The following is a 23,856-nucleotide window of genomic DNA, read 5'->3' as shown; positions in this document are numbered from 1 at the left end:
GAGAATCTTGATAAGTAACTTGTCCAAGTCACATGTCAATGGTAGAACCAAGACTGATTCCTGAGCCTGATTTCTATTCTGGGCTCTTGTTTACCATATCCGTGTTCTCTCATTTTACGACTTAACCATATTATTTATTCACTACATTTTAACTTCAAATTTGGAAAATTAACAAGTAATGAAACTTCTTCTACCCAACAACTCTCTAGTTTTTCTCAAAAATGAGCATTCTAAGAACAGGACGCAGTTCATAACATTAGAGCACTTGCTTAGCTTCATTAACATAAGAACTTTACACAGGAAAAAGCTCACTTTACATATAATTTGGTTTGGCAAACAAAAAGCTTTCATAAAAGTCACAGCTTTAAAACCTCTTTAACCTATATCATAGTAACTTCATACGTTGTGAAATGGTTTTCTATAATCTTGACATTTTCTTCAGATAGCCGGTTTTCCTGTTTTAGCTGCCTTATAAGAGCTTCCAAAGACTTCAATCTTCCTAGAGTTTGTTGTTCTTGTAACTCAAGGAGAGTTATCTTTGAATGTAGTTTAGAGACTTTCTGCCAAAGATGTTCCTTACTTACATCTTGTCTGCAGTACGAATGTTCAATCTGTAAAACTTCCATCTCATTGTCTACATCCTTATATGAGTCTTCAACATCTATGTCTTCTTCCATTTCCACCTTTTCTTTGGGGGCAGGTATAAAAGAATTAATTGTAGGTTTGGAATTTTCTGTAGGTACAAAAATGGCAATAACAGATTCTTTATTTGTGTTTAATTCTTCAACTCTTTGAGTAATTGTGCTGAAGAAGAATGGATTTTCCTGTGCTGACTTAATTTCCACAGAATTATTTGTAAAGTGTGGGTTAGTAAGATGATTGGTAGTTATTTCAAGCACTTCTTGGGCTTCCAAAGACTGCTGAATACCTTCTGAATTTGAAGTTGTCAAAGTAACAGCTGTAGAATTTAGATTCTCAAAAGATGTGTGAAAACCACCTATACCTATGTCTTGATTAACTGATGTTTCCAAGGTAGGTTCTGATTTTCTGGTATCTTGTTTAAGCAGATTAAGAGTTAATACATTATTTTGTAAACTTTCTGTTTTTGGATCTGGTGGCTTTACCAAGGCAGATGAATCAAGTAATTCTGAATGTTCAGGGGGGACATCTGTGTCAACTGTATTCTTCTTTGGCTCATTTGATGAAAATGACTCTTCTGACTTGGCTTTGAGGCATACTTCTTTCTCATCTTTCAATTTTTCCTTCTGAGATTTTTTTTTGGAAGGGTCTTTCTCCTATAAAAAATATTTTCAAATTCTAATAAAGATGTCCTTACTAGGCTTATTCCCTTATTAGTTAGTGCTGACTATTTCAGTACAACTATGAGCAGTATACTGGCCAAGCAAATTTATTCAGCTAACAAAATGTTTTCAGTATATAACAGCTCAAAATATACTTGAAAACATTTTTAAAAAAATATTATGCATAATCAATATATCAATATAATGGAAAAAATCTCAGATCACTCACAAGACCAGTAAAAAATCTAGATCATTAATTTACATTAATAACTTAACCTGATAATTTATGTATGTGTTATCCTTGGCTCCTCTGAAGCTATGCTTCAAAACGGTTTAATCTTTAAAAAATTATTATACTTTCAGTAAAAGCACAAATTGGTTTTTTCTTTTTCTCAAATATGTGTTTTCCCAGCAGTTATCTTTCCCTCTCATCCCCTCTACCTGATTACCTGCCACCCTGTAATCTGCCACCAAGCTCAGCATTATCCCCTTCTCCCTGCCTCCAATACCTGATTCTCTTCAGGCAAAGAAAATATTGTTGGAATTGCAGTTTGTTTCAAATAGCGAATACCCCATCTGATGTCAAGAGAGTCAGGAGTAAAATGGTCACTACACAGGAACTGGTATTTACTGGGAACCCATGAATCTCGCTTCATGTTCTTTAACCATTTTTCAAGTCTTTCTTTGTCATGTAGAGGAAACGGGTAAAAGCTCAGCTTCCGGTCTTTACTGTTTCGTCCCCGACGGTTCTTGCAGCAAATCGCTGCGCAATAGCGGGGCATCACTGCGGCGAGGCCACAGGAGACCCGGGCCGCCGACCGGCACAGGCCGGCCTTCCTCGCTGAGGCTGCCCCAAGTATCTTTCAACCACATGATTTGTTTGGTGAGGTCAAGGGTGTTAGACATTTTTAGAAAGGAATGAATATGATGACCCTATATTATACTAAACCCATTTTTACACCCAAATCTTCATTAAAATATTAAACACAAATAAGAATGAACACAACTTATACATTATAAAATACTCATATAGGGAATAGAGAAACTAATCAATTTTCACATTTAATTTCTATTTTCCAAATAGATAGTTTTAGTAAAATGTTCTACCTTAGTGTACAAGTGTGATTAAGCTATTTGAATTTCATCAAATTAACAGGCAATTTTTGCATTTGACTTTATTACATGGAGTCAGCCTCAGTCAATACTTTCACATATTGACATTAGTTCTGTTTAAATTTCTTTTTGTTTTAACACTTCTTGGGAACTTGATGAACATCTGAAGGGCTTTGGGCTAAGTGTTTTATGTGGATTATATATTTCTCATTTTATTCTAACAGAAAACACTGTGAGGTAGGCTCTACGATTAACCACATGGAGGCATGAGCAAGTCGAAGTTTAGAGATGAAGAATTTTGCCCCAAATGACACAAGTACTATAAGACAGAGCTGGGAAAACGAATTCCAACACCTTTTCAAATTCGAATACAAAATTCAACAGCTTGACCATAAGGAAAAAAAGAAATAAGAATGGTCACAATGCCTTCCACTTTTAAAGACTGCTAATGAGTTAGTGATTCTTGAAATACTCTGAAAATACACAGCCTAACACGAGAAACCTATCCTTTAATACGAAGCCAACACTGAACGGGTCACACAGTACGACACATTGGGCAGGGGATAGAGCATGGATTCTGACAATTTTCAAACATGCTTTCTATTTTTTAGCCACTTGACCTTTGACAAATTAATTCCACTTATCTGTGCTCCGGTTTTCTCATCTATAAAATGGGGTAGACACTAATACCTAACAGAATTGTTGTTAAGGTTAAATAAATAAGTATTTACTAAAATCAATTAGAATAGTGCCTGCTGCAAAAAATACTATGCAAATATTTATTAATAATAAATTATCTTAAAAATCTATGGGAGTACAGTCATCTCAGCCAGTGCCCATTTAATGTACTAAAGTTAGCAGATTTTGTCTGTACCCCTAAGGAAGATTTATTTTTCAGGATAAATCACTCAAAGGAAGGGCCTTTATATTTATTCAGAGTAAATATTAATTTGATGATTTACCCACTGATTGTACTTGCTACCTTCAGTATTAAAGTATTTTACACTCCCATCTTAAGACAGACAAAAAGAATTTTTTAATTTTAAATGAAGAAATAAAATATACTCAAAAGCAAACCTACTTATTCTAATATCTAGCACAGGAAGAGATTTTTCCGTGAGTAAATGAAGCACATTGGCTCTCATTGAGCATTTTAATGTGCCATCAACTCTATGCTTTGTTGAGTGTACCTTGGATGGAAAAGCTAACAAAAGGCTAACTGACTTTGCTTTCCTAAGACACAGCTATATAGGTTTACCAAAAAAAGCTCCATATGCTTTTCAAAGATTCTACCAGAAAATTCAATACCATCAAATGAGCAAAAGAGATTACCATCTAGAAAATAAGAAGAAAAAAGAAATAGAAAGAAAATATAAGAGATCTTAAAGACTGTCACTGATCTGTCAATTGTTTGATTTTTCTTGACAGACTAATCATGCATTGTACAAAACGGAGGCCACTAGTCACTTGTGGCTGTTTAAACTAAATTAAAATTTTCATCACACATTTCAAATGCTCAGTAGCCACCTGTGGCTGGTGGCTACAGTATTAGAACAGACATAGAACAGTTTCCAGCCCAGACCCTGAATCAGAATTTGCACTTTAACAAAATCCCCCAGGTGATCTGTAAACTCAAAGTGTGAGGAGCACTACCTAACCTATTCAACTATCTTTGGCTTCACAGTTGTACAAGTGCAAAATACTAAATTGATTTACAGGATAGTGAAACACTGATATCTGAGTCTTGTGAGAAAAGGCAAGAGTCAATTACTTGATATTATCTAATAGTAGGAAAAACACATCATCTTGATTTTCTAGAAACTCTCTAATTTTCTTTTTAGTTTTCCACAAAATAAACAGCTCTTCCTTTTGTCCCCAGATCCACAGTCAACGTTCACAAGGACTACTAAGAAAGTAACTAGAAACTCTAAATTTGGAGTCTTTTTTCTTGTCTTACTGTTGATCCTTCTGATGTTCTGTTGGATATTATTTATAAGAAAAGAGGTGAGCTAACTCAGAAATAAGACTCCGATCAAAATGCATGCAAATACATGAAGCAAGTTGAGAAAGGCTGCAGACTGAGAGAATGTTCATTCCACTAAGAAGTTGTGAAGTGTAACACAGACACTGTGTATTTATGGGAAATGCTGCCAGGCTTTCTCATCAAGACATTTTCAGATCCCATTCTTTATATTATTCTATGAAAATTGAGAGAGAATTGGTGAGATCCTTCAACCAAGATAAATTAATGCAATCTTGAAAACAGAAATGGCTTTAAAAACGAGAATCTAATGGGGCTCAAGAGTTTTAAGAAACACTGTCTCACAAGGCTATGAATTCCTCCACAAGACAGATGTCCTTGAAGACAGTGACTGTATTTTCCATTTATGTATGTCAAGTTCCTATACTAGTGTTTGTAACAGATAAATAAATATTTGTTGAATTAAATTCCATTGAATTCTCCTCAGGTCAGGGATGGGAAAAAGGACTTTCTACTCTATCATGCCTGGTGATCGGAGAGATACATATTATATCTAATTAAACATTTGATCATGTTCAAGTATCTCATTTTAAAATGCACTTAGTTGCCCACAGTAAGAATTTAAAAGCATCCTTACTTCAGAAAAGGAAGTAAAAATAGAATCATCTAGACAAAAACCTAAGTCAAATTATTTGAGATTTTCCACTATTATCTGCATTTTTGAAATAAACTGTTGAATAATTCTATTGATCACTTTTCTGTCAAATACATACCCCACCCCCGGAAATATTGTGTCTCTTTGCTGTGGCTCCTTCTCTTGCCGTCTTTAATGAAGCATAAAGCTTAGAAAATATTTCAGGTTGGTTATGGGTTGTTTTTTTTTTTTTTTCCAAATTCATGGTTCTATCTTTTTTTAATCTTACTTTTTCTGAATAACAAAAATATTAAGGAATTCATCATTGGTAAAGGCAATGATCAGATGTTTTGACAGGAGAAATAAGCCTTCTAATATAAATTTGACTTTTACTATTTCTGGTGTTTGTTTAGCTGTTCTACAAGTAACAGTATGTGGGCATCCACAGTAATGCAATTTGTACTGAGTAGAAAATGCACGTATAGTGCTGGGCATGCAGAAATGCTAAGCATAAAGACAAATGTCAGCATCAAGACAGGATCTGGATGAATCGTCATTGATCATTCTGTTACTGATGTTTTCTCCTGACATATATGGTGATTTCTCACCACTGATTCCCTCCATGACCTTGGACCCTTCACAACTGCTCTAAGTTTTCTCATCTGAAAGGGGGTGGATGATAAAAGGGACAAGGAAATGATGGGAAAAGATGACAACATGGACCAACCCCATAGAGATGGGGGCAAGTGAACCCCAGGCAATTTCTTTGGAACACTCCGTGAATACAAAGCTGTATTGACTGTTCTGGTTCTAGACAGGTATCACATGATACAGGTCTCATCCTATCTTCTCATTCTTCTTGAAAACATAGCTTGGAAGTTAAGCACAAGATGGAAATCTATCTAAAAAGAGCAACAACGAACATTAATAGAATCAACTCTCAGTTCTCTTAAAGAAGATTATCCCTGGCAAATCTTACCAGCAAAAACAAGATTCCACTTCACTGCTCACTTTTTTTAACAGCTCACATCTATTTACTCTTAACTTGGCATGCAGCTTGCATTCAAGTTCTCCAGTCATTTAGTAATGTGAAATTCATAGATTATTGTGGATGGAAGTGCCTTTAAAAATCATCTAGCCTCTCATCAATGTTGAATGACTCACAGAAGCTTGAACAATCCCAGTGATGTGGAACTCACTACTCCCTGAAGCAACCTAGTCTATCTTTGGACTGAGCCCTTGCTCTAGGAAAAAGGAAAACACTAGCTGTGTTTTTATGCCAGTCTGATACACAAACTCTCCTTTCCTAGCCCAGCATGTATTATAGGAAGGAGCTGAAAGCATTTAAGTAGGGAAATGGACAGTTCCCTACTCCAATTGTTTTAATGAATACAAGCCCAAACATTCAAAATAATCACAGAATAAAGGAAATGTTCATAATATCATAAACAACCATGTATCAATATGAATGAAACTGCTTTTCCAATACCAATATAAAAGATGACTACAGACACTATCTGTGATTAGCCATATTGTAGTCTCATGCTGCCATTTTTTACGTGATACCACCTCTAAGAAGAAGCCTAAATATGTAGCAAGAAATTAATCTTCTTTTCTTCTGTCCCCTATTAGAGTTACCTCTAGTTTATAACACATACACAAACCCTTGCTCATCCATCTTCATCCTCCCCAAACTACAATGATAATTCTTTTTTCCACTCTTTGTCATCTTTAATTCTCAAAAAACTATTTTATTCTTGCTAGCTCTACCTCCTTGCCACTCTTCTAGTCTTTAACCCCTCGGAGAAGCATAAAAATAAAGTTTTATGCCTCTTGGATGACCAGGCATAAAACTCACACTTTTATCCTCCATACAGTGCTAACACAGTTGACCCTTGAGCAACATGGTTTTGAACTGTACAAGTCCACTGATATGTGGATTTTGTTCAATACATATTACATTACATCATCATCTGGGGTTGGTTGAATTTGTGGATGTGGAACTGTGGATATGGAGGGTCAACTACAAAATTATATGTGGATTTTCAACTGCACCTCGCCTTGTTCAAGGGTCACTTGTACTACTCTTTTAAGATCACCAATCAATTCCTAAATGGTAACTCCAAAGAACGTTTTTCAGATCTTAACCCTAAAAGACCTCAAGGATGCACCTAATTCTATTGATTGCTTGCTTCATCTTGAACCCCTTCACTTAGGGCCTTTTAGCTATCTACCCTCAACTTTTCACTTTGTTCTGCCTCTCCATTGGTATTCCCCAAAACTGCCACCTTCAGCAATTCTCTCTTTTGCTTCACATGCTGTCCCAGGGAAATTTTAACTATTTTGAGTTTTCACTATTGCCTACGTACCTCTAGCCCAGACCTCTCCCACAAGCTTCAGGATCATTTGTCTCCATGAAGGGAATAAAACATGCACTAATAGCTAAAGGATAAATAAAGATTAGTGAAGAGATATGGATGGAAGTTTATCTGGAGGGGAAAAGAAAATTACAAGAAGATAGAAAAGCACATTTAAAAAATTGGAGGCAGCCAAGAAAAAGTGATATATCCAAAGAGTTAAATGAAGGCCAATTTCAATGAAGTATAATAGAGAAAGGGTAGAACTGAGAAAGCAGGATGATGAGATAAAAGAGCTAGGTCATATAAGACTTTGTAATCTACATAAAGGAATTTGGACTGTATTCTAAGGGTAATAGAAAATAAGAACAATCAAAGGAATTACATGACCATATATTTTGCACATATTTGCATGTTTTATAAAGATCTCAAGGTTAATACAGGGATTGGCTTGAGAGGGAAAGGGAGAGATGTAGAACAGCTAGGGGGGTATTCAGAAGTCCATTCAAGAGATGATGAGGGGTGAGGCTAAGAGCATTATAGTTGGGAAAGAAAGGATACAGGATAGATTCAGATCTTATTTACTAAATAAAATGGGTAAGATTTCATTGTTGCTTGAATTTGTAAGATAAAGGAAAGAAAAAGAATCAAGAAACATACCCAGGAGTCCAAGTAGGATGCTGGCACTGGTCACTAACATGGCAAGCCAGAATGAGAGGAGGTTTGGGCCCAAAAATAAGAGTTAAGTTCTCAACATATATATTAAACTATTTCCTGGACATCCCCATGTGGTCATCCCATAGGCACCTCAAAATAAGTAAGTCTACACTTCACAAGAAAGTGTGGGAAGGTAGATTTATGCAAAGAAAAATGAAATTTTATGTGCTATCACTAGAGGAAGGTAGAATGCAAGCTGGAGAAGCAAAAAGTAGCAGTTGTCCTTCTGATTTTCCTCTTAAAAGCCACTGTTGCCCCTTCTATTTTAGTTCTTTACCTTCTGGGGGCCAATGTATTTTTTGACCTTTCCTTAATTTCTCATTAGTCTCTTTCTAAGAATGCAGCCTTTGCATTGCCATGACATTGATCTTCCTAAAGAATCACTTTGACACATTAATCCCTTGCCCCCAAATCTTCACTAGCTCTGCACTGCCTGATAAATGATATCCAAATTCCCCAGGCTCTTTCTGATCTGTCTTCCCCTTTACTTTTCCAGGTTAACTTGGCCAAATTTCCCTGCACAAAGCCCCAAAAAAGGCCATGACAGCTTTCCTGCTTCCATGCTTTGGACCACGTTGCATTCCATTTTACCCACCTGCAATGCCCATTGATATTCTAGTCATCCTTCCAGTCCAGTCTAGATGTGAACATATATCCATGAAGCCTCCTCTGACATACTCCTGTCAGAAGTGATGGTGCTCTTCTCAGAGTTCTCCTACAAATACATTATGAATTGGTTCAAGCTAGAACCAGTGTATAGATAGCAAGAGGGAACGTTAGATCAAGCAACTAATTATATATAAGCACTTGACTTATATCAAACAATCCGCTATTTACTAGTGATGATGTTGAACAGTCCTGGGCTCGGAAGGCAACCAAGGTAGAGAAATTCCCCCACTGCCTTATGTCATGGGAGCTAATAGCAAATGACCCTGCTGTAGTATTTTCCAAGTCAAATCTCCATTCTTTCTCAGTAACTCAAATGAGACCCAGCTCCATTCTTCCTTGTGACTCTCTTATTTACTGGACTTTATAAAACTGTGGATTTTCTCTCTCTTCGAGACATTTCTCTCTAATAAATAGTATCCCTATTGTAATGGCCTAAATGAAAGCATCTCTTTATTTGTCCTGTGCAGTTGTCTTTCACACGGGTTTGTTTTGAGAGACTGAATATACAAATGAACAGTGACAAGACCCTACACAGAAACAGAACTCTGACCCACAAGCTGCAGCAACCTGCCCCCAAAACCAACCACCTCATTATCTGCAATAACGAGGCCAGGAAATCAATCTGCTATAAGCCAGACTTGTAGGTAATCAGACTGCTATTGGTAGCAACAATTCAGAAAGCCAAACAATAACTCCTGTAACAATTAGCTCCCAACGGCCAGGACTTAATACCTGACAGCTTTCCTGTCAGTTTTTGTTCGTGCTTCCAACTTAAGACCAACAAAAGAAAGCCAAATATCCACGCATCCCTAACTAATCATACGGGATGCCCTGCTTCTAGTCGGCCTGCCTCCCCCCTTGCCAACAATCTCCATTCAGGGCATACTTGAAGCCTTTCCTTTTTCCATTATAAGGCTTTCCCACTCCTCTGCCTGCCTTTGAGTCTTTGCCCTTAAAGGCTAGTGTCTGTGGCTGACTCTTGCTATATCAAGCTCGGACTCCTACTTGTTCTCATTTGGTTAGCCTTCATTTATTTCCACAGCTGGACAGAATTATACAAGTTAATTTCTAACTCTCTTTGCATAAATAATAATGTCACAAAGCTTGAGCGGTATCAAAATTATTTCACTGCAGCTTTCCATAAATGGTAAAGGACTTGCTCCTGCTTTTTTGCATATGTGTTTAAGTATCTTTATTTTAATGCATTGCTTTTAAAGATATAAAATGAGTGATTAATAAAGATGATGGAAATTGGAATCAGTAGCTAATTTCTTTGATTCTCTTATTTTAAATATTAACTGCTACCTAACTGGTTATTTTTAATAAATGTCTGGCAAGAGTTGCTTTCTTAGTCATAACAGTGTATTTTTCAGTGAAATTGATACTATGTTATACCATTTTACTTTCAGCAGATTAATATGATTTAATTAAGAATAAACATTAGGGCTTCCCTGGTGGCGCAGTGGTGGAGAATCTGCCTGCCAATGCAGGGGACACGGGTTTGAGCCCTGGTCTGGGAAGATCCCACATGCCGCGGAGCAATTAGGCCCGTGAGCCACAACTACTGAGCCTGCGCGTCTGGAGCCTGTGCTCCGCAACAAGAGAGGCTGCGATAGTGAGAGGCCCGCGCATCGCGATGAAGAGTGGCCCCCACTTGCCACAACTAGAGAAAGCCCTCGCACAGAAACGAAGACCCAACACAGCCAAAAATAAATAAATAAAAAGAATAAACATTAGTTTAAATCATTACTAATACACCTCCAAATATTTTGCATTCAACTGTTTTTCATAAAGGTGTCTATGGAACATCTGAACTAATTTATGATAATCTGAAGTACCTTGGTTGAATAGTTTCAGACCTACTCTGTTTTTCATTCTACCTAAATAGTATTTCAAACTCTGCAAGATAAATTCTTGTCAGCTGGGGAAGAACATTCATTTTTATTGCTTCCTTGTTTTCTCCTACTGTGACAGTTCTGCCTGTTCTCAGATGGAAGAGTAAATGATAATAGGAATAATAATCCATGTCATGCTAGGAGACGCAGCATCTGTTAAAACCCTTCCAGATTTTCTACAGCTCCAGCATCAGTTATCATGTGTGAATTTTCATCGTGCAAGTAACACAGGACTTAGTTTACCTCTATTAAAATTTCAGTGTCTAGTGAGTTGATTAAGGATAAGAGAGGTTATATGATCAATTAATTTTAATTTTTTTATTCCAAGTATTTTTCTAGGTCTAAGAAAAATGACAAGAAGCCTTTGCCATTTGCACATCTACTTGATTTCCTTCCCAACAATCTGCTGTTTTGTGAAACTGATTTAACCTCAAGTTGTTTTGAGTGTTAAGGTTAGAAAGGCAATAGAGAAAGAGATATTTTTTTGACAATTGCTTGAAGTAGGCATAAAAATGAACTTGGAAAATCTTCTATTACCATACAAGTGTATGTCATGGAAGAAATGCCAGCCAAATTCTCCTTCAGAAAGGAATCAATAATGTGTCTCCTGATGGATCTGAGAGTCCACACCCACCACCCAAGATAAGCAGAGGAGGCCAGTGCTCACAAATTTAGCCAAGTAAGGGGCTCCTATCCAAATCATTTGCTCCATGAAATCAAAGTCCTAATAATTGCTACCACTTATCATTTTAAAGAACAGATTCATCAACCAGCACAATAAATGAAATCAACTCAAATTTAGTCCTTAAATCAAATCTGAGGACAGGTTTTGATATTTGGACGTAGGTCACTGTTGTCATCAGAATCCTTTTAATTATGATTAGTTATTAAGAGCACGTTGTGTCAAATTTGGTACAAATACTTTGGACCTGGTGCCAGTTCTGCTTCTGTAACCTAAGAATGACATATGTACATGTCATACACAAGGCACAGGATATACTGCTTCTGATCTCTAATGTACTTTGCCAAGCAATTCCAGAGAAAAAAGTTCTAAAATAATTAGGACAGTTTTTGTTTAATAGGTTCAGTGTTTCAATTTTGCAAGACGAAGTGTTCTGGAGATTGGTGGTTGCACAGCAATGCGAATATACTTAGCACTATTGAACTGTACACTTAAAAATGCTGGAAGTGGTAAATTTTATGTTTTGTACATTTTATAATTAAAAAATAAAATCATTAGAATAGAAATATTTAATAACTACTAGCTTAATAAAGCCCCTGATGTCCCTCCCCCTCCATGTGTACACAGTCATGTGAGCTCATCAAATCCAAGTCTACTGCTGCTCTTTCATTAACCTTGGAAATCATCTCTAAACGTCATTACCAATCTCCTACCAAACGAACTACTGAACTGACATTTCCAGGTTGCCCAGCAATCAGGGGCAAAGCTACCTTTCATCTCCATCAGCTAAGAATTTCTCTTTCTTTGGAATTTGATACTGCTTAATGTGAAGTTGCTGGGTTATTAATGAGAAAGGAGAGACTTAATAAACTGCCAAAAAGCATGGTTCATGCTTAAGATTTCTTTCTTTCCTTCCTAGTCCTAGGCTTTTACCCAAGAAAAATCCTCACTAAAAAGTTTATGTTTCTCATAGAGTTTAAACTTCCCTGGAAACTGAGCTATGTGTTTCTAACCCACAGAAGATAGAAGGAGGCAAATACACAGGAAAATTGCGTTATTCTGATCTTCTGACTTTGATTTTTTTCCTCAAATTATACTATTGCTATTTTATGGTGACATGTATTATAAAGCCCGTTTGCATCTATTATTTCAATTAATCTCATTAAGTCTTTACCCCAATCCTGAGAGATAGATATTACTGTCTTTATCTCATACATCAGTAATTTATATTCAGAAGAGTTCCTTGCCTGAATTCAAACAGCTAGGGAGTAGCAGAGACTCTACCTTGTATCTTATAACTCCAAATCTGATTTATTTTCCACTCTGCTAGAGGAACACATGCTGATTAAGCCTTTGTTTAACATCTCCCAAAAGGTACAAAAGTGCCTGTCCCTTAGGTTGGTCCTTTATTTGCCATAAAGGAAAAAATGTCTACACTGACAAGAGTGATTGCTATAACCAAACAAAAAGTAGCAGGCGGTTGGCTGGGTCCAGGTCACCGCCCACTTAACAGACCATAAATAAAGGGTGATTTATTATAAGCACTCGGTGGAGATTTTCTAGAGCCTAAAGGCAAGCACTGCAGGTGGGTCTGTCTCTGATCTGGAACTAGAATTGGAAGGCTACAAGGTACCTTGAAGTCCTCTGACCTGACTCAGGGCCACCAGGGGCTCCATTTCCTCTGCATCACCAGGCTCTCTCTCCCATAGCTCCCATAATGGCCACTCAAGGATGCAACTTCAGTCCCAGTGTCAACCTACAAATCCAGCATTCTCTAGTAAGTAACCCATACTTGTCATGTTCAAATTCTCAATTTCTAGGAGGCACAAATCCAGAGAGTCAGCTCAGGTCAAGACTCTACAACTGATTTGATGCGTATCCACTATAATGATCAGACTAGATGCTTTACTCTTTGGCAAGTGAACAAAATGACTATGCCTTCTGTGCTATGGCCTAGTTTAGCATCTGTGTATCAATTTAGACCAAAGGATGGTTTGCACATAATAAATCAAAGGTTTCACTGTCAAAGATGATCCTATAATGAGCATCAGAAAAATGCAATTTAAGGTGAAATTCTAACTAACAGTCATCAAATTGGCAAAAATTGAAAAGTCTAAAAATATCAAGCAGGCAGGGAAATGGGAAAACAGGAATCTTAAATGCTGATCCATCCATTTTAGTGGAAAATCTGGCTGTATCTGACTGTATATAAAAGCAGGCACGGTATCTCAATGCAGTCTCAAAATATTCCTTCTAATTGTAGTCCCTGAGCAAAACTCTTGCTAATGTGCAGTACACATGAACTGGAAGAATACTTTTATACATACTTGTATGTGTAAAATATTTGAAGATAAAATAAAGTATTAACATTCATTAACTCTGGGTGGAGAACATAAAATTGTTCATGTATTTTCTATGTGTTTACATTTTGTAAGCTCTCTAGTAAAAATAAATAGGATGATAAACAGGAAAAAAGGAAAAGTATTTTCTCACATAGAATGTCAATCATTTCCCAAGGATTATGCCCACCCCTCCGACCTTAGGCTCCACTCTTAGTCTCATCACCTGAGACTTCAGCACGGATGTGAGCAACATGAGGAAGGAGACTGTACAGAATCCACTCTGCTTGCTGTAGTTTGGGAAGTAGCAAGTGGGCTGTAAGGCCAGTTTCCCCAGGTAGAAGTGACCCTGGTAAGGGCGGGATTTATAGGTACCATAAAGTAGAGTTTAGGACAACAGGACAAATGATTGCATCTAGCCTTTTGTTGGGTAAAAAGCAGTAGCAACAGCAATTTCCCTATCAGATCTGTGGTGTCGTTGTAACATTATATTTGGAAGTTTAACTTCAAGTTAGTGCTATACTTTCCCCAAAATTCTGTGATCCAATCAATATCTTTTTTAACCTTTACTACTGTAAAATGTAATTCAGAAAAATGCGTATCAAATTACAACTTAGTAAATGATGAGGATAAGCTTTGTAATCTCTACCCAGGGTAAGAAAGAGAACTTATTGTATGCCCTAGAAGGCATCACCACCCTGAAAAGTAACCACTAATATGACTTTTAAAGTAATTACTTCCTTGATTTCTTTATGGTTTTATTTAGGAATTTTCTGTTAGGAATGTGCATCCCTAAATAGTATAGTTTACCTGTTTTTGAAAACATTTAAGTCTCCTTTCCCCCCTCCTCTCTCTCTGTCTCTCTATCTCCCTCACCTCTCCCCACCCCGCCACCCCGCCCCTCCTCTCTCTCTACAATTTGTACATTCATTAACTGGCTTGTTTTGCCCACTGAGTCTTACACACGAAAAGCCAGTGTATGTTTTGCTGACTGTATCTCCATGCTATAGGTACTGTTCTCTGTATTTCCTATAAATTGAAACTTACATGTAAAGAATTAGTCATATTCTGATTTGATGATTTTTTAAAGGAATTAGTTCAGAGTTGGCATTGTGTTCTTCCATCAAGAGGCACATGAAGTTGTCCCAGAGGTCTCTGAGGCTGTCTTCATTTCTTTTCATTCTTTTTTCTTTATTCTGTTCTGCAGCAGTGAATTCCACCATTCTGTCTTCCAGGTCACTTATCCGTTCTTCTGCCTCAGTTATTCTGCAATTGATTCCTTCTAGTGTAGTTTTCATTTCAGTTACTGTATTGTTCATCTCTGTTTGTTTGTTCTTTAATTCTTCTAGGTCTTTGTTAAACATTTCTTGCATCTTCTCCATCTTTGCCTCCATTCTTTCTACGACGTCCTGGATCATCTTCACTATGATTATTCTGAATTCTTTTTCTGGAAGGTTGCCTATCTCCACTTCATTTAGTCATTTTTCTGAGGTTTTATCTTGTTCCTTCATCTGGTACATAGCCCTCTGCCTTTTCATCTTGTCTATCTTTCTGTGAATGTGGTTTTTGTTCCACAGGCTGCAGGACTGTAGTTCTTCTTGCTTCTGCTGTCTGTCTGACCTCTCCTTTTGTTTTTTAACTTTAAGAATTTTAAAAAAAATTATAGCATTTAGTAAATGCTCTGTTTTCTTTCATTTTGGGGGGTAGGAGGGAGCACTGGAAGGACTACTACAATACATACTTCAGATCATTTTTGCTCATCATTTTTCTCTCAAATGTTTTTATCACTTTTCTTCATCACTTTTTGATTTTTGAAACCTTTCTTATTTTCACTTTGTATTTTTCTAGAGGTATTATCTTTGCATTTATATACTCAGGTGTTCCATTTAGCTTAGTCTTTGTTTCTTTTCATTTCTAATTATTTTATATCTAATTATTTCCTGATAATTAGTACCTCACTTTTGAATTTTTCTAATTCTGATTTATGTTGGGTTTTTTCACATGGTTTCATTTTCTTAATATCTTCTAGCTAATTTTGAAATAATAATTTGTACTTATATTTTTTGTGGACACGTCTTTATGGCAGGTCTTATACCGGCTGTGGTTGGGGATGCTATTCTAATTCTCTTCTTTTAATAACATTGCAAAGAATTTGATCTCAGTTCTTTCTCTTGCTCATCATTATGTGAATTTACTCTTCTTGAACTAAAATGAAAAGGTTGGTTCTGGATAGCATTTCAAAACTCACAGCTATATCGCTTCCTTTTATTTTTCTGAAGTGTGACAAAACATGGTAGCACACATTTTGACTTGATTTTCACTTCCACAACTTTGACCTGAACATTCTCTCCCACTGTGTCTTCATTCACCCTGTAGTACTCAATTAAATTCTATTCCCAGGAGTTTCTCTTAGTGTAGGGCTTTGTCCAGGAAGGGAGCTTTTGCTGGTTCATTCTGAGAATTCATAGGGCAGGAACTATAGAAGTCCCTTCCGACATTTCTGAAGACTTGTTGCATTTATCCACTACTGAGTGCAGCAGTTCTCTCAAGTTCAGCTGCTGTTCACAAACTGGGGCTCTTAGCATTTCAGTGATTATATGATGGCTATTTTGGGATTCTAGTCTGTAGCTAGAAAGCCCCAGTGCTTTCTCCGTATAGATACTGACACAATGCATGTTTTGTAGCTGTCATTGATTTGTCTCTATCCACTCAAATCTGGGAATTAATGAGGACACCTTGTCATGCAGTTCTATTATATATGTTATCCATGGAGTTTTGAGTTGCTAATCAAGTCTGTATGTATTTTTTTATAATTTTTTTTATAAGGAGAGGAATTTGGGCAGATTCAAATTCTACCTAGCTGTTATCATAATTCAAGAATCCTACATCAACTATTTTATTTAAAGCAAGATTATTGAGGTATAATTTACATACAATTTATATAGTATACCAGCCTGTATTTTTTGGACAAATGCATGCGGTTATGTAACCACCACCACAATGAACATATAGAACAGATCCATCACCTCCAACAATTCCTTCATAAATATGCCCCTTTTAGTCCTCTTCCCCTAACCCCAGCCTTTTCCAAACACTGGTCTGTTTTCTCCCCCTACGGTTTTTTTTTTAGCCTTCTGCGTCTGAATTCTTTCACAGAGCATAATGCAATTGAACCCCAGCCCTGTTTCTGTTGGCACTGAATCCCTGGATTTTGGAGGTGGAGCTTTCTCAAGTCATCCTGTTCCTCCTGTAGTGTTCTGAGAACTTACACAGTCTGGGCCCCCCAAGGGTACAGGATGTTTCCTTTTTACTCTCGCTCCGGGTGCAATGGGTTTTCACCTGTGCTTCGGAGGGCTACAGGGTAGCCCTTTCCCAAGAAGCTCATGGTTTTTGGTCCTCGATGGCCAAGGAGCCAAGTGGACTTCTGCTCCTCCTTCAGAGCCTTCCGCTGATGGAGGCTTTGTCCTCCTCGACAGCCCTGCTTTCAGGCTTGCTCATGAATTCACTGATTTCCAGGACAGCCTGAGGGCAGGTGTGAATTTCCCTCATGGATTAAGGTCCCAGTGGCTCTTTACCCTCAGGCCAGCCACACTCTGCCTTTATCGAATCAAAAAAAAAAATTTATTTGAATTTCTTCTTACAACTTGCATGGAGACCCTGACTTCTTCCCACTGCCACGGAAGAAATGATGCTCACATCCTATTTGTCCTTGGAGGTACCCGTCTTTCGTAAGAAATCAGGCTAGTTGGTTGCACTACAATCTCAGCTCTTTAATGGTTTCAAGGAAAGCTATGATTTGGTACATAATCTGGTTTTTCTGTGGTAATTTGGAGGCCATGCTCTTTCCAGCTTTGTACCCCTTAGGTAGAAGTCAGAAGTGTCGATATTAAACATAAAACTCTTTTTGGCTTAATCAGAGAGAATCAGCTTTTCCAGGGACATACCTAAGAATCACGATAAATAAAATGGAAACACTAAAAAGATCCTCAAAATGAATTGCTGTTGAATATTAAGTTCAGTTAAATCTGAAGTGACTGACATTAAAAATAACTCATAAACTGTCACTACCCCACATACTAGCCATATTTTGTGATTTTTCACAATTATAAAATTATCTAAGAATGTCTCACAAACTCTGGATTCTTGTAGATTTACTATTTAAATGGGCCAAAACAATGTTGGAGTAAAACAATTTGTCAGCAAGAATATCTTTCTTTACAAAGAAAGAAGGAAACCACTACAGAAATCCATAATTATGATATCACAGCATAGCCAAACTTAACCCTATTTAAAACCTGTATTTTAATCTGATTGCCCTACTAACTGCAGTTTATTTGGTCATAAAGTTGATTTTCTTATCAGAACAATGTGAACAAAGAATGTTGCCTGCCACATCAGTAAACAAACAATGTTGCAGTGGCCATCAAGCCATCAGCCACTGCAGCTGACCTGACTGTGTACCCTGAGGCAATTCAGGATGGGAAAGAATAAAAGAATTCAGGATGGCCCTAGATAGTTAAGGTGCATATCAAAGGAATGATTTCAGTGAGCCTAGACTCCTGCATCTTCCTATAAATAGAAAAGCACTAAATTCATTAATTTGGGATGTCTGTTTTTCTTTAATTAACAGTAATCTTTTGTTGTCCTGACTACCTGGTTTTTGTTGCAAAAATTCCTGTACCTCTTGGGAACAGTCCCTCAGAGCTATATGAGAGGCTGTCTTCTGGGCTTAAGTCCTCAGCAAGTGTGCTAAATGAAACATAATTCTCAACTTTTAGGTTGTACACTGTTCTTTAGTCGACAACAAAAAACATTACAGAACAGGATCCAAATAAACCAATTACCTTAAGGTCTAAGAAAATTAATACTAGCTTCCCTTTACTTAAAGGCTAATCCCCTTCAAGATGCTCAGATTTCTGATTACACATGTTCTCTCTTCAGAGAGGGGCCTTATATCATTTGTTTTACTCTGTGTCCACACTGACCTTCATAAGGGACTGGGACCAAAAGATGGCAGCTCACCAAGAAGCTGTCTCTCCCTCAGCTCTGCTTCTTTTTGAGAATTTTCTTCCTTCTTTTTCTCTGAGACTAGTTTTCATTGCTTTACTATGCACATGGTTAAACATTACCAGGACAGAGTCCAGCAGTTGGCATTTCCTACATTCAAATGGATAAACCCAGACAGGAGCTGGCATCAAGTTCAAAGTTTGTATTTCTTGAGAGAGGATCTAACTGACTTAGCCTGGGTCAGCATCTGACCGCTGGTCTACCATCTGTGGTCAAGGTGCCAGGGTCATGGTTAATGGTGGGTACTCCGTGGGGAGGCAGTGGGCAGATGTAACAAGATGCTTCCTGTACTTTGTGTTGCCTTTGACCATAGCTCCTTCTATGTATCCATTCCTGCATGGCTGTGGCACTCTGAGCCTACAGATGACATTGAGGCAGGAGACAGATGGGTCCCCGGGGCAAAAAGTTTGAGTTCGTTCCCTGTGGACCGATACTCCAGGACGGGAATAACAGGACAATTGAGAGACGAGGCTAGGCCCTGCCCAGATAGAAAATAAGAGACCACATATTTCTCATTCTGAAAGTCAGGAGACCTCCCCAACTACACATGCACAGAAAGGCTCCTTGGAGGTCAAAAGGGGAGTGATGCTGACACTCACTACCCACAGGAATCTTGGGCAGAATCCATCTTGGCTAAGAAATGCGTGCACACACATGGGAAGATCCTGAGATACACCAAATACGGACTCTGAACCAGGCAAATCAAAATGATTGGTCAAAGGAAACATGGAAGAAATGCCCCATATAAGTGATGTAAACTGCCACGAGGGCACGACTCTCTCTCAACCACCTGTGTGCCTATCCACATGTACTGTACTCTTTTCTCCTAATAAATACTTTACTTGTTTCACTACTTTCCGTCTCTGTGGGAACTCTTTTTCTGCAAAGCCGTAGGGCCAGGGCCTTGTCACTGACCACTGGTCTAGTGGCCAGGATTCAGTGCTCTCACTGCCGCCACCCGACCTCAATCACTGGCCGGGAACCAAAACCCTGCTTCAAGCCACGCCGAGGCCATCTGAGATCAAAATGATCTGCAGAAATTAACTAGGTTTAATGTGTTTATTTGGTATTATCTCCTTTTCCTTCTGCCGAAAACTTTTTGTTTCCATAGAAAACTATGCCTCATCTGTAGCACACCTTTCTCAGTCATCAGGTTCCAGCTGTGTTCATTGTCTTTGCTCATTGTTCATTTGTCACATCTGTGTAAATTGTAGGCAACTGATGTGAACTAATTGACTTCCTCCACCCTATGGAAAAGCCAGTTTTGTCTCCATTTGCAATTCATTTCAACATTCCTTTATTCCACATAAATATGTGTTCCTTTGGCCTTTCCTTGAACAGGTTAAACATTTTTCTGGGTTCCTTCATATCCTGAGTAAAAGATCATATCACAGGAGTAAAACATTTTTATATCTGTATGTGTCAAGACTTTGTCTTTTTCTGAATTCTTTGTCATCAATATCACTTTTCTGGGCTCTTTTTTTTCACTTGGGTCAGGCTTACAGTAATCTCAAAATTCTTATATATCAGAAGATTCTTTACCTTAAAGAAGATACTACTTTGTAAGCATGCAGGTCACAAATTCAAGAAATTTTGAATACAATTAGAACTGAAAAAAAATTCAAATTGTCTTGTGGCTCCAATTCTTTGTTGAAATTGTGGCTAGTGATTTATGCATCCTGAGGGCCTTGCAGCTTTCACTGGTATGTTCTCAGGCCCGCAACAGTTCATAACGTGCTCAATAAATGTTTGGTAAATTTAATCATGAATATAAACTTTAAAGGTAGCTTTCTGACTACACACACTTTGAAAAGAAAAAAAAAAATTGGTCAGTTAAATCAAAATGTTCAAGCCTACTTTTAATCACATCATGGCCCATGGTGGAGGAGGGGTCAGGAAAAACAAATACAGTGAGTTCAGTGAAAAGGAATTGTATAAAGCAACGTTAACTTAAAAATAAAAACCAAACTTTGGGAAAAGTCGGAACAATTTGAATCCCTAACATTTAACGGGTGTCAGGGTAGGGAGGACTAGCAAAGCTTGTAAAAACAAAAACAAAGGGCTTCCCTGGTGGCGCAGTGGTTGAGAGTCCACCTGCCGATGCAGGGGACATGGGTTCGTGCCCCAGTCTGGGAAGATCCCACATGCTGCGCAACGGCTGGGCCCGTGAGCCATGGCCGCTGAGCTTGCGCGTCCGGAGGCAAAAAACAAAAACGTCCCTAGTGTTTTCTCACCTTTGAAGCAGAACTGTGAAATTCAAAGGGCAAGAATGATCCAGAATTCCTCTTGGGAGGGAATGTGAAAGGGGAAAGATGGCATGATCCTTTATTTTGTCTCGGTATTTTTGTTAAGTAATGTCTTTCTGCCTATTCACGACTGCTGTAGTGGGATTCCATTTTATTTTTTTCCCAGGTAATATTTTAAAATTAAACCCAGAATTTGTTTTCTCTCCTGTTAGAGAAAACTTCTGCTTAGTTTCTGATAAGCCTGATGAGCAGGCTCTGGACAAATGGAAAGATATAAAGCTGGCAGACTATTCTCCTGTCAAGATAATTTAGCACTTTATCACGGAGATTATGGTTAATTTTACAATGTAAAAAATTCTTTGTTTACTGTAGTAAATCAACAGAGACTTTAACATTTTTTGAATATTTATAGTGCTATCACTTTAAACAAAACATTCTTTTTGAATCTAACACTGTCACTAAGAAAGCATCTGTTCAACTTAACTGATTCTGTCAGTAAAGAAGAGGAAGAAGACGAGGAGAAAGAGGAAAGGAAGGAACAGCCTATTGGAAATAAATTTTAAAATTCTAAACTGCCTCAAGAATGACTTGTCTTATCTTTGGACTAATTATTACCCTACTTATAGTTCATCAAAAGTAAGCCAAAACTGGAAGGTACTATTCCTCTAAATGTGGTATTAAAGATAGTTTTCAGAAATTGGTAAATCATGATTCTCATGCATATATAAAAATGAACATGTGTTAAAGATTTTATTTTACTCATCTGATATGAAGGAACCGAGCAGATATTATTACTGGTTCAAAGGAAAAGGCAAAAGGGCACAAAATGATGTAAAAAAAATTACTCATCTGATATGAAGGAACCGAGCAGATATTATTACTGGTTCAAAGGAAAAGGCAAAAGGGCACAAAATGATATGGAGTAAAAAAAAAAAAAAAAAAAGTCAAGTTGGGGACAAATTGCAAATGGGGACAAATTGCAAATGGGGACAAAACTGGATTCCCTAGAAGGGAGGCAATCAATTAAAATCACTACCAAACAGGATAGCATTTACATATCTGTTGGTTACCTATAATTCAGAAATAATTGCAAAGTGGTTCGAAGACAATAGGGCTAGAATTAATAACCTGGAAAGGTATGCTGTAGACAGTGAGTAGTTTTTCTCGTGAAACACACACACGAAAAACATTTCTGCAGTGATTTCCCCTAGATAATGTAGGGGAATGGTACAAACAGGGGCCTATGATACCAAATCATTACTGAAGGAGGGTAGATTGTGCTTCTAACAATGGGAGACCACCTCCTCTAAAACCACTCTATTTCAGATGCAGTATTTCCCTTCATATGCATCCTTCTCTCAAACTGCAGTCAGTGCTGTCTGATGTTGGCAGACAGTGCCCCATGAAGTCAGCCCCTTATAACCACTCTGCTGATACATTCTCTCTTAAGCACACCACATCGTAGTTTATCTTCCAAACGGCGAAAAATGTAGATATCTATCTTGATTCATTTGGTCCCTACGTTTGTATCCCTCTTTCTTGAAATTTTAGCAAAGCAACTCAACACATACGTAGGCTTTTCATTCTCATTTTTCATTCCTATCATTATTCCTACATATTAGACAATTATGAGCACTTCGGCTCACGATGAGTTTCTTTTCATCTTCATTTTCCCTTCTTACGTTCCTCCACAATTACAGTTAGGTATTAATCTGCGGACTGATCATAAGGTAAGGCCAAGGACACGGGTATCATCCAAGCTGGATGGCATCAGTGATTTAAATGATACACTTTACTGGATGATACTCGTGGTGCTAGCCTCCTCCCTACAGAATAATTCTGTCATTTGGTGTTTCCCTAGAGATTGGGCCTCAAGTCCCCTTCTTATACTAGCAGTCATTAAAACCTTAGCACTTTCCTTTTTTCTTATCTTCCTTTTCCTTCCTCCTTTAGACATTTAAAAGGATGTGGAAAGTGCTAGAGTAGCTACATAGAGGAGACAAAAAAAGTCCCAACTTCCAGGGTTACTGAGTCAGTGGAGATAACAGATATCCCCCAAATACTTAGAATTATAGCATTGTGATAGTACTGTTATAGTAGGAACTTTACAACACTCTGCAGGCACCAAGAAGAGAGAGTGCTCAAAACTGTTTGCATCTGCCAGGGGAAATCTTGACATCTTCGTCTGCACTATTAAAATTTTTAAAACGTCATTACTGGTTTGAGGGTATTTTGTACATCTTTCCTCTTCATTTCCCTCCAGCTCTCCTTCTTTCTTCTCCCTGCACTAACCATATCTTTTATTGCCTATATTCTGATGTTTTGACACCTGGAGCCTTGTTGACCCCGGAGGGGCTGCCCATTCCAGGTATAGTCAATTCCCAGAGACAGGGACCAACTCAATCAAGAGTGGAGCCTGCACTTTTCAAACACAAACGAACCAATACAGAGCCCATCCGCCCCCTCTATCAGACTCTCACACTCTGAGCCATTATCTACCTGCCCTAATCACCCCAGGGCCAGGTGCCAGACAACTAAAGGAACAGCCCCTACGCCCTAGAGCCAACTGAAATTATTCAAACTAGCCAGTCTTAAACCTGCCCACCCTGCCTGCCTGTCCTTCTGAAGAAACCACAATACAGGCTCTTGCTCACCGTTTCTCCCTCTCCCTGCTTCCCTGGGTGGCTCCCCATGGTTGGATGTACCCAAATCTCTTGTCTGTGAGCAACAATCTTTTCAATAGCAGTCATTTTTTATACCTATTGGTCTTACTATACTCAAAATTTCTATTAATACACTATATTTTAAAGCACTTCCTCTGTCCCATTCTTCCTCCCTCTCTCTTACTTCCTGTC

General features: G+C 37.9%; 1 protein-coding gene across 1 annotated transcript; it reads right to left on the bottom strand.

Annotated features, from left to right (window-relative positions):
• Nucleotides 1-274: 274 nt before the first annotated feature.
• LOC103083203 (THAP domain-containing protein 5) lies at nt 275-2,083 on the bottom strand. The gene is made up of 2 exons (XM_007471660.1): nt 1,811-2,083; nt 275-1,295 (listed from the first exon to the last, which is right to left on the bottom strand). Exons 1-2 carry the CDS (start codon nt 2,081-2,083, stop codon nt 381-383), a joined length of 1,188 nt encoding a protein of 395 aa, XP_007471722.1. The 3' UTR covers nt 275-380.
• Nucleotides 2,084-23,856: the final 21,773 nt, after the last annotated feature.

Source organism: Lipotes vexillifer, unplaced genomic scaffold, assembly GCF_000442215.2.
Source record: "Lipotes vexillifer unplaced genomic scaffold, Lipotes_vexillifer_v1.1 scaffold195, whole genome shotgun sequence".
Lineage (NCBI taxonomy): Eukaryota > Metazoa > Chordata > Mammalia > Artiodactyla > Lipotidae > Lipotes > Lipotes vexillifer.
This window is presented reverse-complemented; position numbering and strand designations above follow the sequence as displayed.

Coding starts and splice junctions, on each gene's coding strand:
- LOC103083203 (XM_007471660.1), bottom strand. CDS start 2,083: ATGCCCCGCTATTGCGCAGCGATTTGCTGCAAGAACCGTCGGGGACGA. Junction 1,296..1,810: donor CTTTGCCTGAAGAGAATCAG/GTATTGGAGGCA, acceptor TATTTTTTATAG/GAGAAAGACCCTTCCAAAAA.